This window comes from Myzus persicae, unplaced genomic scaffold (genome assembly GCF_001856785.1).
Source record: "Myzus persicae strain clone G006 unplaced genomic scaffold, MPER_G0061.0, whole genome shotgun sequence".
Classification (NCBI taxonomy): Eukaryota; Metazoa; Arthropoda; class Insecta; order Hemiptera; family Aphididae; genus Myzus; species Myzus persicae.
In genome coordinates this window covers 339,841-355,473 of record NW_019101707.1, presented here as the reverse complement: position 1 = coordinate 355,473, position 15,633 = coordinate 339,841, and the positions used below count along the sequence as shown (strand labels likewise).

General features: G+C 29.2%; 2 protein-coding genes across 2 annotated transcripts in view; one reads left to right on the top strand and one right to left on the bottom strand.

Moving 5' to 3' along the window:
• The window catches only part of LOC111030190 (acetylcholine receptor subunit beta-like 1), a 72,246-nt gene that overhangs the window by 2,424 nt on the left and 54,189 nt on the right, over positions 1-15,633 (top strand). The gene's annotated exons all lie outside the window — the stretch shown is intronic.
• On the bottom strand, positions 11,916-14,292 carry LOC111030192 (receptor expression-enhancing protein 5-like). The gene has a single exon (XM_022309583.1). The coding sequence runs from the start codon at positions 14,051-14,053 to the stop codon at positions 13,490-13,492; it is 564 nt and encodes a 187-aa protein (XP_022165275.1). The 5' UTR covers positions 14,054-14,292; the 3' UTR covers positions 11,916-13,489.

The following is a 15,633-nucleotide window of genomic DNA, read 5'->3' as shown; positions in this document are numbered from 1 at the left end:
TTTTTAAATTAACGAAACAATGAAGAAATTAAGTACCCGTAATGTATAATTACTGTTTTTAGGATAATGATTAATTAATCAATCAAGGTTTTTCATATCGATAATATTATTAAAACACTAATTTTGTAATCTGAAAATTTATTTACTTTGATCAACAGAGTTAATGTCTTTTAAGAATTTACAATTAATTTAATATAATTATACAACCATCACAGATTTGAGTATTGGATTATAAACTCACAATCATAATTCATAACACTCTTAAAGTCATAAACTCATCAGATCCGAATGAATAGGTACGTTTTTATAATTACCTAATTACCTAGTGAAATGGGTTCAAATACTTTGAGTGAATAAAAAATAACGAGACCCCGTTTTATTAGTTCTTAAATACTTCTCATCATATTAAATTTGCCATAATGATTGGATTAAATCTTACAATTTCTGTTACCTCAGAATATAATATTGCCAAGCTTACATAATTCATTAATTTTAACTAGTTAATACTATTTATCCAATCGAATGTTCGCTGTATTCGGATATTATCTGACATAATTGAAATCTTATTTAAATAGTAAATACAATTTTGAAATAATGTCTAAAACTTTCGAAAATGTTCCCGGGGGAGTCTCTTTGGGGAACTGATATTGTCAACTATTGTTAAATAGACAGAAAGTATAATGTTCATTATCTACATATACCCCTCTGTTACTCTATTTTTTTTTTTAAATTTACGTTTTTATAAATAAATCTTTTTAAAATTTTGAGCCAAAATGAATGTATTGGTTTTGAAATACTGAAAATAAAAATTATTTATTTATTGTTATTATCTTTTATCATTTTATCAATATCTTAAAACTCAGAAAAGATTTTATATTCTGAGTGATGACAAGTAATCCTTTGTTTTATAAGGGTGTTGGGGGGGGGGGGAGAGCGAGTGAGACTTGTAGTAAGGGATAATAGGAAGTGTGGAGGTATCACTTCTTCTGTTTATTTCTATGTAAATATATATGTAGAGTTAATATGTTTCGGGGGGGGGGGGGGGGGGGGGTGTAATGTGATAGCTAAGTAATATTATACCAACCACAGCATATCAATCGATTGAAAGTCCGCTGTAGTACTGATGATATTTAGTGATTAAATCAAGTATATTTGTATACATTGAATAAATTGAAATATTGAATAGGCTTCAAAAGTAAATCAATACAAAAGTTTTAATCTATTGTTATTTTTTAAATAGATATTAATAATTACACGAAGCAACACATTTTTAACCAATTTTGTTTAGATTGAAATCGTAAGAGCTAGAAGTTAAGAACTATCAAAATTAATTTAACTAATGGAACGCTTGATCCAGTTTAAGTCTTCCAAACTTTGTATGTTTACTTAAATATGCGATGTATCATATGCATTTTAATTATTCAAAAAATAAATTTAGCTAGAAGAGCTAGGCACATATCACCTATTAAATTTGTTTGATATCCACACTCCACAGTTCAAATAATTTGCATATAATATTGTTTTTAATAACAATTCAAATTGTATTTTCATTGGAGATCAATCCATATTATTATTTAAATGAAGATAAATATTCTAACTGTTTTTAAAATGATAAACCATAATTTTCTTCACAACAATACACGCATACAATGGCGTTGTACCTACACCTTTCAAAATGTATGTGACACGCAGTACGCACAATCACAAATACCAGCTACGTTCTTTGTATTAGAAGTTGCTAGCAGATTAAATGCCAAAATGCGTGGAGTAATCATTGTAACATCACAAAGTTCAGTCTACGTTTCGGATCCTCGTTTTGTACTAATACGGAAACAGACCCTAATAAACCCTTCGTATTACGTTTTATGTAAAAATGGAACGCTACAATGGTTTAGAAAATGTAGTTTCATTGACAATTAAAATTAAATACATTTTTTCGTTATTATTTAAATAAATAATAACTGTGTTCAGTATTAATCTGCGTAATATTGAAGTGCAGTTTTTTTATTTGTTCAGCTTTCAGTTTATTTATGTTTTTTTAAAATTATTTAACTATACTGCAATATTGTTATTTTCCTTTATGGAGTTCAAATTATAAATTGTTCAGGTTTAAATAGAACACAACAAATATAATTTGAGGAGTTGAAATCGAAAAGTAACCAGTAATTATACCTGAATAATTGGAAAAAAGCAGTAATTTTAAACAATGCAAAACCAGTTTTTGATAAAATCATTTTATTTTATTTTGTTCTTTCAAATACATTATAATACTACAAATTTTTATACAAGAAATTTTTTTAAAATTTAATTCAGAGAGTATTAATCATAGAAATGTGCAACATTTCACTATTTTTACTATTAATTAAATTATCATATTCTATTTTCGATAAATATTTTCAAAATATTCAGATTTATTTTACACAACATTAATAAATAAACGTTTGCAGTTCGAATAATGATGATATCATGAAAATTTAAAAAATAATTTCGCATTATTAAATGTTCGATCATTGTACCTTAGGCTTGACAATTTGATACATGGTTCATTGGTTCTACATAAGTCTAAAATCTAAAAAATAAACTGTCTTAATTTCTGCTGTAGTCATTTGAAGGTCAAATAATTCAGTCATTTTCGTGGGGACTTAACATTTTTATGTATATTGTTTTATTTTACTATACAGTTGCATTTTAAAAATGTTTATTTTAATTTTAAGCTATTGTCTATTTATTCTGTATTGGCAATATTACAATAAATTACTATCTATATTAGCAATATAAAATATACTTAGTTATATGGGCTGACAGACTGCTCAGAATCATTTTTCGTATGCAATGATGAATCATTAATTAAAATTTAACACATCCATTATACCATTATTGTTACCTATTCAATGACGAGGTACACTCGACTGCCATAACTGTACAGAAGAGCAGTTACCCACATGACCACTTTTTTTGTTTTTTGTTTTTTGTTTTTAATTATTATATTTTAGTTGGTACACATACTTATACACATACGGGTATGAGTATATTATTTAAGAATGCTTAAATACAATTTGTCCTATAAAATAAATGGCATTCTTGAAGTTTCATATGGTGTAGGATGGATTAAATTCTTTAAATGTGCTGAGAATCTACGCATCAATCTCTTTCTACGCATCAACTATAAACATATCTAATCCTCAATTAAAACCAAAATTTAGTGCGGAAACACATAAGGACAGGATATAGCATAATAATCTGTTTATGCAATTAAGCTTTTATTTAAAAATGTATAAAGAGTAGGTACTAGGTATAGGTATTAGGTATCTGGTACAATGTAAATACTATTTCCAATCTGCTAATGATTTCCAATGGGTACTTCATAATTTTTTAATGGGTCTTTGAGCGGATACCTATCTTTTTTCCACGATTCCTTTTTTGACATTTTGAACATCTTAATTTAAAAAAAAGATGATTCTTAATATTTAATTATCTAACGGAGAAATAATGTTTTGAAAAAGTCAAAAGGTAATAAATCTAATACTCCAATCTGGTGAAATAGGTATTTTAGAATTTTTTAAATATCGATTTACTCAAAACGAATATATTTAAAAAATGGATTATACTATTGTTTCAAAGCTTTCAAGTTTCGAGTATTATGTATAAAATAACTGTACATTGTAATCGGATAACTTATAACTGTAGTCTTTTTATAATACTTGATGAATTGAAACTCTTTGCTAAAAAATGCATTGCATATTTAAAAATATTAATTATAAAGGACATTAAAATTACAATAAGTGTGTTTAAAATATTTATCAACTTTTAATAATGTTTAAAATCTACTTTAATTGCAAATAACTGACAATCTATATATAAAGTTAAAATATACGCAATAACTCGAAAATAACTAAGTTTAATGTTATAAGATATTTAAGTTAAAATAATTTAACTCAAAAGTCAAGACCAAAGCATTTGAAATGTTTAAATAGTAGGTAAGCTACGTTTTAATAACAAAGGTTTCCGATGACAATTTGTTGTGTTTATGAGTAATAACGAAATGGTAGTTTTTATACTACTTATTTGTTCGTGCACCAAACGTGAGCGTCTGAAACTATCGTATTCGGTAGTTTGGTACTATAAATATTTCATTAAAACACTTCATCCCCAACTATAAATAAACCCACCAATGATTCGTCTCGGATGTTTGTAAGCCGTCATTATTCTATACGTGTTCACTGTCAGTCCCGCGATACACAATATATCCTACAAAATAATACAGTGTTCATAGCACGTTTTGGTACCCTGCAAACATTGAACACACACACACACACACACACACACACACACACACACACACACACACACACACACACACACACACACACACACACACTCACACACACAAACAAATCAAACACGCCTTTTTATTTCCAAAAAAACATTTTTTCTGCCTGTATAATTTGAATCTAATCACGGGGTGAAAACGAATTTGTCCAGTTCGACTAGTCTGTATTATATAATGAATACGTCTGAAAACTTAAAAGTGCACAACGAATTATCACATACCATATTTTATCTGAAAGGCTGGAGGTATAGGTAGTTAACAACTATTTATATTATAGACAGCTTCACTTTTGTTACTTACGTTATTGTACTTTGTTAACAACACGTTTTATGTGGAAATATTTTCCTTGATTCAGATTTGATGATATTATGAAGGCTGATAGGTACATATTCAGGATGAATTTCGGAAATGCAGAACGGTAATGATTTAGCTGTATTCTTAAGTCTGCTATTAGTGTTATAACTAAATCAAAGTTTGAGGAACACTGTTAAGTTTATGATGATTAAGAAGTATTATTAACAATTATGTTTAAGAAACTAAATACCAACTGAAATTATATACAGATTAATATCATTTTGACCACCATTTTAATAATAATATTAGTGTTAGTATATTACATGCTATACTGTACGTTAAATTTTGTCCACACCTAAAGTTGCCTGCTTTTAGGACACCAGCATACATTTATTATTTGAACTGAATAATTTTCAGATGCATAATAATAAACAATTTAACATTATTGTGCAAGAAAAATGTAAGCTTTTCAATTGGTTTTAATTATTACAAATACTTTTAAAAATCAATGAATAATTATAGAACTTTTCAGGTCACGTAGTCTCTTATGTGTTTTTATTTTAATGTGAGTACACGATTTCTTAAAACAATTGTTAAAATTAATTAAGTCGTAAAGTTTAAAATAATTTAACATGGTCAATTGTTCTCGAAATTAAACTTATTTTTCAGTATTCAATTTTAAAAACAAAAAAATATATATTTATAAAATATAGAACTATACATTGTAATAGCTTCAAACTGTAGGTGGGTATTATATTAATTTCTTCACTGTGTCAAATTGTATAGATTTCTAAAGTCATGATTTTTGTATGAATTGAATATTCGCATGTACCTAAATATAAATGTTAATGGTATTCGTCGAATCATATTTTAACAGCTGAACTGATATTTAATAAATAACAACTATATGTTCTATAATACATTAATATAAGTACCGATAATTGGAAATTTCATTTAATTTAACTGAATAACCATGTATTAAGAAAATATCATGTAACTATTGATTCGTAAACAAAAATCGTTTTTGAAGATGAAATCAATTAATTGAAATACCATTTTCGTATTCTTCATTTGGGACATTAAAACATTTAGGATGTATTAGTGGGCTACGTTTACGATGAAAAACACCATTGAGATCAATATGTAGAGCCAAAACTTTGCGGTGAAACTCTGTAACCACCTAAACTTCATCGCCAACAAACTATAAAGCGATATTAACGGTGTATGGCGTGTACTCGACGTTTTAACACACAGCGCCAAGTTTAACATTACTGTTATATCCGTTGGCAACGTTATACGTACCTATATGGGGTTTTATATTTAACTTGTATGCACCTTTAAAAAACGTGATGTGTGAACTATCTAAGCATATCAATGTAAAGATTGACAAAAAAAAAAACAAATGAGCAAGTATTATTTTTAGTAAAAAGAAAAATTTATAATTTGTCTTGGGTACTATTATTTACTAAATTATCATACGATTTTATACATTTCCATTATGTATGTAAGTTGTAGCGAAAATACTCGAAATCTTCAATACAAAATAGTGATCTCCCAATTGTTTTAAATACCTATTTATATCTTAATAAGTAATTAGATTAATCGTTGTACAGACTCTATTTCTAGTTTGCAACGTTTAATACTCCTATCGGACAAGATCTCCAAGCAAATAATACTCTGTGGTTTTGGTTCGTCTTCAGTCTCAGCAAATATGAACCCTAATTGTAAACATTCAGTGTTATACTTTTCACTTAGTTACTACGGTAAATTTCGGGCCTGCAATACAGCGATTTGAGTATGAGCTACTAGGTTGATTAATAGACTAAAATAAATATATAAAATACAATTAGCGCAATACATATGCACGCGCCCAACGACGGGTTAATAATTAGAATAGTTTTTTTGATAAATAAATGCATGAGTTACTTACTTGAACTTAATTCATATCATTAATGGTATTATATTCTACAGTGTCACTCATAGGCCTTTTTAGTGTACCAGATTTTAACCACTCATACATTATGGTTATTAGTTCATAGTTAACTTTCGTACGCAAAATATTTTATACGGCAATGGGGAGAAAAAAACCAATGTGAATAATATATGGATATATATAATAAATTAATTTTCGACCTTTATTGCGATAATCGACTTTCAATAGTGATTATACAAAATACTTGGAGTTTCAAACCACTAAGAATTTAACAATTTCACTAAAATAAAATAAAAATATCACTCCAGTACTACACAATCATGGACCCCCTAAAATCAACATGCTGACCCGTGGGGGTTCAAGGACTAGAGATTTCATTATTTTCTAATTTAAATTATTAATTTCATACAATACAACTAACAAAAGCGAACATTTAAAAAGTATAGACAATTTTTTGAATACTGTTTTTTGAACATAACGCTTATGTAACATAAGTTATCAATGTTTTGATTCAATGATTCGAAAAGCTATAAAAAATTAATTAAAATAGTTTCCAAATTTAGAAATCAAACATAAGTCTACTACATGAATTTGGTATTTGGTATTGCAGAAAAATTGTTCAGTTATTTTTACTTAAAAACGATTGATTTGAACCATAATGAATCTCAAAAAGTTAACACTTACACAACTAATTATTTATTAAAATAATTTTTAACTAAACTCCATTAATTCATTTCATCAAGTAAATTGCATTTATAAACAGTTAACAATATTATTATTAAAATATTTTTATGAATGCTTACAGTTTAAAAAAATTGTTCAACACGATTTACTAAAAAAATGAATAAAGTAAATTATAGTTAATATATAATATTAATTATTAAAGTTATTTTTTTTTTAATATGTTGGAACAGTAATTTTATTTTAATAGGTTTACTGCTCATTGTTAAAGATCTACAATCACTTAATTTTGTTGATATAAATATAAAAAAATAACGCCTGGTATCATTTGATATCTCATCAATATAGTACAATACAAAGTACCTACTCGACAAAATGAATCTCCATTAGTCGTTTACATAATAATTTTAAACCGTCATATTATATTGTCCGTAATATACATTTTGAGTGGATGAATATAGCAATAAGCAGTTGTCGCAGTTTGTTTTTGGTGTATAGTGGGAGGGGTTAACCCCTGTTTAATTAACACTGCGTTACATTCCGACTTTAATCTTTTTCCAACTTTTCCATTATATGTCCGAAATTGTACTTCTGCATGTGTGGCAAATTTCTCTGAAGTGCTTTTAGCCAACATAACCATTAATGCGGGTTTGGAAACACGAGCCCGCTAGTGTCTTGGGGTGAACGAGAAACAGTGATAAAGAGATGGCGGAAGAGAGCGGGAGATAGATAGAGAGAGAAAGAGAAAGAGAAATGGAGAAAGAGAGAGAAGCCTTTTGCGCGGACCTGGTAAAAGAAGCCCCTTTGTTGCCAGAATTTTATCCATCCCACCACCCACCACCAGCCACCCTATCTTTTGGCATCTCCTCCCGCGCACCACCCACTCGCCAGTCGACCGGCTGCCTGAGTCAACCACGCACCAAAATCGATACTAGGACATTAACTATAGTGAAAATATAGTGAAGCGCTTTTTCGTTGGCACTCCCCGCCAAAACTGCTTCAGGGTCTTCTTATAAACATTCACACGCACACAAATACGTCTAAATTTCTGAATTTACTTGTATTGCAAAATATATGTATACAACGCAATTTTAAGGACACGTTTGACCATTATCAGGTTGTACGATTAGTCGAGAACTACTGAAAAGTGGTCTAGGACGACAGTGTAAAGGCGACGTAACCACGCTTCCGGTGAGACAAGCTGACGATAACACGCGAACGAGTCGTTTTATCATGCAAGAGAAATATAGTGACTGAAAAGGGGAAGAACGGTAAAGGGTGAAATAAAAAAGCCATCAAAACCTACAATATACACTCGATGAACACGGAGGGAGACACTGATATCAAGTACTTCTACCCTAGGCCCTTCAAAGTTAAAACTCGAGACAAAATCAAATGAAAAACATTTGAATAAGGGAAATTATTTTGAAAAAAAAAAGATTAAAAAATTAAATCATTCATGAACTAAAATAGATATATAATAAAATATTTTAAATTACACTGTTTGTTATCGTTTAAAATTCGTAAAATTCACAATATGTATAGATACCTCGAAATTTCATGTATAATATTATAATCATTATTGAAGTCCATGTTTAAGTGCATGAACGGCCAACTGTACCGTCTGTACCTTTATAGCTAATTAAATACTATATAAGTATTAAGTTCTACTACTGTCTGTTTTATAGAATTTTTATGTACATTTTATATAATCACTTATTGAGTTTTGATTTTTCATGTGAAAAATATTTGCAAAATTATGATTATTTTATATACTTCTCATTTATAGCAGCAAACATTTATTACTTCATTTTTACAGTTTAATAATTCCTCCTTTTTGAATCAAATTTAATATTGACTCTAATGATTCTCCACTTGTAATTGTATTCAACATTTACATTTAATATTATAGATGAAAAATAACAGATATTTTGAAATTATAATATAATATTATATTACATTCAAGTAGGTACCTACTTATTTTTGTTCACAAATTTAATTAATTGTAGACTTTGAAAAAATGTAATCTTTAGAACGTTTATATTATACACTTAACATTTTACGATTTTATAAACTTTTCAACATCAAATTATGAATAATGAAACTTGTAACATGACAAGTACTTTTAAAACAAATATTTAATTGATATTAAATAACAGTTTGATAAATTATTAAATATTGTTAGTATTAAATAAAATATTTTATAAATATAACAGCGATATATTTATGGTAAACGATAAACTTATTGTATTTAAATTGTTAATGTGTTAAATTTCAAGCTGTAATATATTATAAAAAAGTACCAAAGCATCTAATATTAAAAATAGATTTTAATTATTCTAAGTAGAAATGAACATTTACTTTATTTATTGTGATAAAATATCGAGACTTTTATACAAATTAAAAATCTAGAAAAATATGAGAGGAAATTAAAAGTTAAAACTGTAAACCAAAAAATTAAATATATATTATGTCTGAAAAAAAATACGTCTAATTAATGAATGTGAAACAATCAAGAAAAATGTATAAATAATTACCCATATTTTCCAAAAACAGGGTTCTCAAAATTACTTAGGTACTAATTTATATAGTATGTAAGTCTATGAAGCTTACCCTTACTATCATAGTATCATCACAAAAATAATTGACTTCATGTGGGACATCTTGTTATAATTTTGCATTAATATTAACATTATATACATTAATTACGATGTATAAATGAGATCTATTCAGTTTTAATTAAATTTTTAACACTATCCAAAAAAATATACAGTTTTTAACATAAAATTCTAAAGTAAAGGTATAAACATTATTTAACCTAATTAATTTATACGGATTATATTTTAACGTATACCTATTAGGATTTTGATATAAATTCGATTTATTTTTAATATACTTTTAATTTTTAGAAAAAAAAAATAAAATTGATTCTACATACTATTTTTCTTTTATATTTTTATATTATACCTATCAAAATAAACACTATTAAATTATTACGTATGCACGTATAATACCTATCATTTATTTAAGTGTATTAGGCTATTCAATTGAAAATTATTAACAATAGTTAGAAGTTAGAACTACTATTCTTGTACATACTTAACTACGAAACTTCTATATATTTATTGAAACTATAAGTTGGTGATTTTTCATTTATATCGATGATTATGAAACTATTATTATAGTCGTATTCTTGTGTTAATTACTTATTAGTATATTTAATGTTAATTGAAAGATTTCGGTCGATTGTAGATAATTAATAGTAACTGTTAAATTTACAACTTATATAAAAATAATTAATAAAAAAATCATATGTTAGGCAATGAGTATTTTTTACAGACACAATAATGACATATTAGTGTCTGAGCATGAAGTGACAAATTGTTTAAAAAACCATTTGTTTTAAAATATCAGGTTATCCCTAGACTGTCATTATTTTAATTAAGCTCCCAAATGGCAAATTGTATTATTAAGAGTGCATAAATGAGTAAATGTATCATGGATGTACCTAGAGAACGACCTTGATAGCTTGGGTGGAAAAATGACTTTGGGGAAAACGGTATAAATTTACGAAAATCTTTTATGACGCCTCCGAGGAAGATTAAAGTAACCTGTCTGTTAAAATTAGTAACACACTGATTTACCATGTATTGGTCATTTTTTTGTTTTATACTTGTTATTAATACTATGAAAACAGTTTCAACACTTTCAACTATGGTTTCTAGACATCGTGTCTACATTGTTATGTCGGCAACAATTAAGTCCATTAAAAATAATGCGCTCTTTTAAATGTGTACGATAAATAAATTACAGTTCTATTCAAATGTCAATAGGCATTTTATTCACTAATTCAAAAATCCACGGCTTAAGTTAAATATTCCACTTATTTTTTAATCTATAAAATGTTTTTTTATTATAATATATATTACAAACAATACAGGTATCATAAAATATAACAGCAGTAATAATACTCGTAAAGTTGTAAATATATTTGTATTCACTGTTTCGCAAAGCAAATGCGTAAAAATATCATACTTGATCTATTTGGAATAGAGACAAACCGAATAATAAAATTGTCATGTCCCATCTAGAACAAATGTTGCTCGCAGAAATGTTCATAATACCATCAAGGATTTTAAAATTACTCAATTGATTAGGAAAAAATATTTATCTATTGCAAATGGTAAATATTCATTGAAACATAGGTGGTAGACCAATATCAAACATTCCGATGTCACTAGAAGATTATGCAATATTATATGCATAAATTAACACCAATCTAGGTAATAGCGGTGACCTCATTCAGATAAATAGTTCATACATAATATGAATAACCATTTATGTAGGCACATACAATGTTTTTAAGACATTATTACATGGACATAATGAGATGGAAAAAATCATCTAGACATAACACCGAGGAACATATAATTTCAATAACCGAAACCCCCACCACGAAGATTTTATCAAAATATGCAGTAGAAATATTTTAGTTTTCGTTAACAATACTGTCAATACTTTTTAGTATTTACAAGTGCTTTTACTGGGATTTGTACATTAACATTACTTATTTTTTGAAAATTAAAAATATTTGAATTGATGGAATTGATAACTATTTAAGATATTTAAGATATCTTATCAAACCTGATAAAGATTTATTTTTAATTTGTTTAACAATTTTTAGTTAATAACAACATTAAACCTATATTATATCTATCAAAATGCATAAAAAACTGCAATAATAAGGTCGTGCCGGGTTCAGGGGAGTGGAGATTAGGGGTTAATCCCCCCTTTAATATTATCACCTTTACGATACGTAGGTCACGATGTTCTTTGCCATTATTTACAATAAGATGTATTAACTATACAGAGCACGAGAAAAACGTTATGAAATCTTGATAAGTACTTGCCAGTCAATGTGTGTGTATGAGTTGTCAACTGCTGCATCAAACGGCGTAATGGTAATAATATAATATTCAGCACGGACTAAGATAATATGATACTAAATATAGCAATTAACAATTCTCACATTTTACAGTTATAAGCACGGGCTAAGATATCTATACATATACTCATTACTCGTATACCGTGGACGATGGTTATAACTTATAAGCAATTAGAAATGTTGGTATGCTCGTCCCCTAAAGCCTCTTTACTTGTATCTTTGGTTTTACTCCCACAATTCAGTAACATTTATAGTGACTTATAAGTCGTAACATGTCTCCCCCCCCATTGAAAATTCCCCCGGTTATAAATTCAAGCCCTTCCGGTCACAGACCTGCAGCGGAGTTCTATACGTATGCATAAAATAGTTGGCTGAAAATGATCAGTTCAAGTTCGGTGGCTACTGTGCAAAGTGCAGCAACACTCAATTGCAGTGATCGCGCCAAGTTCCGGTGCTGTGGTAGTGTCGATGACCGCAGGCACACTTGATTCCGGTGTTTAGGTGCGGTGGTTGTCCAATTTATATTCTAATCCAGTTCTGGCGCACCACCGCGGCGCCCTGCAGCGCTGGCCAAAAACTCTGTCATTAAGTACACATTCATAGTAATCGTCAATGCCTTCGTCGATGAATATATTATGACAATAGTGCGTAATGCATTTATTAGTAAATCAAAAAAAAATCCAAACAAAATGAACCACTGACTAGTTTTTTTCATTGTCAAACTATATTTATTTTAATATCAATAGTCAATAGTAAGATATTGTCATCATCACAGGACGGCACACCCGCATTTGTTGGCTCCAGCATAACAAGTGAGTACCATAATATTACATTTTAGTACAGCAGTAAACGTTTAGCTTTGTTGGTCTTAATATTAGTGTGAATGAATTATTTTCACATTTTAGGTTAATATCTCATATCAATGTTTGTACGTATGGACTTTTAACGATAGATTTTACATGGGTTTTGAGCATTTTTAAATCACAATATTTCACATATTCTACTCATAAGTTGCTTAATAATCGAAATATCGTAATAACCGTTGTACCATTGCCTTTAATATTACCAATGAAGCTGTACTTAAATGCTGTCCATGTTACACACTTGTAAGATGGTGACGACAACAAATATGCGGGTGTGGCGTCCACTCAAGAAGATTATGCTTTTTTAATTGTCTTCGATTGGCGTTATAACATTTGACTATAGGTGAAAAAAAATATCAAGTGGAAATTTTGTTTGGCTTTATTTTTATTTAACTAAAAAACGTACAAAATATGCTATGGACTTGTCCTGTTCGTGCGGCTGGTCAACGCCCGTGGCTGAAATAACGGCTCACGACGACGGCGTACACGTACGCGGCACCATTGGCCTCGATCGGTGCTGCGCACCAGGCAAAAAACGCGGTCTTGATCAGGCAATAGAACGGCACCAACCGCAGCAAGCCCCCGCACAGATGCTGCACCGACAACGTGGCCGCCAACAGCAACCAATACGTGAACCACCGGTTGGCCGGCGATACGGACTCGCGGCCGTTGGTCGGCGGGCTGGCCACACCGGACGGCAACTGTCCGACGGATTCCATCATCAGCACGGTGGTCGCGTAAGCGGGATACGCGAATCCGAGCAGGTCACTCGCCAGCATCGCCCACGTGCTGCCCGTGATCAGGAACATGCACGTGGCGCAAACGACTCCGAAGAACAGTTTCAAACGGCTGATGCCGCTCCGTTCTTCGGCCCAGACGAACAGACTGTTCCACGGTTTGGCGGTGTCGTGCAGAGCTTCGTCGATCTCTCTCAAGGCGGACAACGCGTTCGCGGCCATGGTCGGTCGTTCACTATTGAAGTTTTTATTTTTGAAAAATGTATCCATCAGTTTCTGAAACTATTTGAATTGAATTGGTGGAAAATAAATTTTGCGAATAAAATTACAATTTTTCAGCTGTTTAAGTTTTTAAATAATATTGCGCATGTGATCGCTGTAGTAACTATTCTATAACAACGAGTAGATCTATCTCAACGGAAATTTCTGTATAGGAAAAGTCCAAAAATAACTACTATACAAATTATTTGACACGGGAAAAGTTTTGAATGTTGTAGTATTGAAATAATTCTAACTATGATATTTTATGATAAAATATATGATATGCATTATATATTAGTACGTTTTCATACAGTGAATTGTAATAAATTAATTGCTATTATAACGGCAATTAATCAACAGTAAAAAATGCAATAAAACTAAAAAAAAAAATACAAAAATTAAACGTATTTTCGTTAATTAAATCAATTACCGACATAATGAATATTTCATTATTTTACCTTTGCTGAGTGATATTATTTATAAAACGAAAAATATATACATACCTAAAGAGATAACTGTCTGTTTCAACAGTCGTCACGTTTTTTATCTTGTTTAAATATACATATAAAAAAATCAATACCAGGGAAAATGTTTAAAAGATTAAATGATATTTTTTTTAATTTTAAAATTTTATGCTGACGACGCTATTTGTTTACACAATTCCTTTAAATCTTTTTATCTTTTTTTGTTAAATATTTGCGCCCGTCAATGTAAGCAAACATCTATTAATCATGGTTGACAATTTTCACACGTACGGTTTAATATATTTACTGCAATTTCCATTCTCCCAATAACTACTAATTATGTGTACATGCATACATTACACGAATTATGAATTTGGCTACGAATTATTCGTTTTTATTCAAACGCATAATTTAAAAACGAAACATTAAAATAAGGTACACAGCACGCTCTGGGAAAAACGTAATACACTTATACCAGACAGGACATTTTGTATGAATATATTAGTTTAGTAACACTTTCAAAATATATAACACTAATATTAATATATGTAATATTGTTGTCTGTCGATGATAACACCTACCAGTATGATATGGGTATGGCTTTATCCGACATTACGTATAGATACAGGTCTCCAAAAAATATGAAAATATTTCTGGAACTATAATATTTTTTTAGTGGAAAAACTATATCACAAGCGCTTTCTTAACGTTTAATGTACGCAGGAAACTTCTCCATTTTATTTCGAATTACCTTTTTTTTGTACACAAAATTGTTCACAGTGCATTTCATATTATCGCAAAAAATATGACAATATTACAAACCCATAAGAATGTACACAAAACCACCATATTATTTGTTTCATAATTACGTTTAATTCGATTAACTTTACGTACCTATAGGAATCAAATATTTCACATATTTTATTTGTATTATTTAATGAAAAGGGTGGTGTTGCATTCCGAACATAGAATTCTGAATATTGTATACCCAATACACGGAAGCTTTAATCGTAGTTCAGATTCTATGTTTTCTATGCGGTTTCTAAACTTGTTTTTAATATAAACAACCGGGGAGAAGACTTTTTCGGATAAATAAGTTGTGTGGAATGGAATTAAAACTTTCAA

Bases quoted from the DNA above. Each gene is read 5' to 3' on its own strand.
- LOC111030192 (XM_022309583.1), bottom strand. From the start codon at position 14,053: ATGGATACATTTTTCAAAAATAAAAACTTCAATAGTGAACGACCGACC.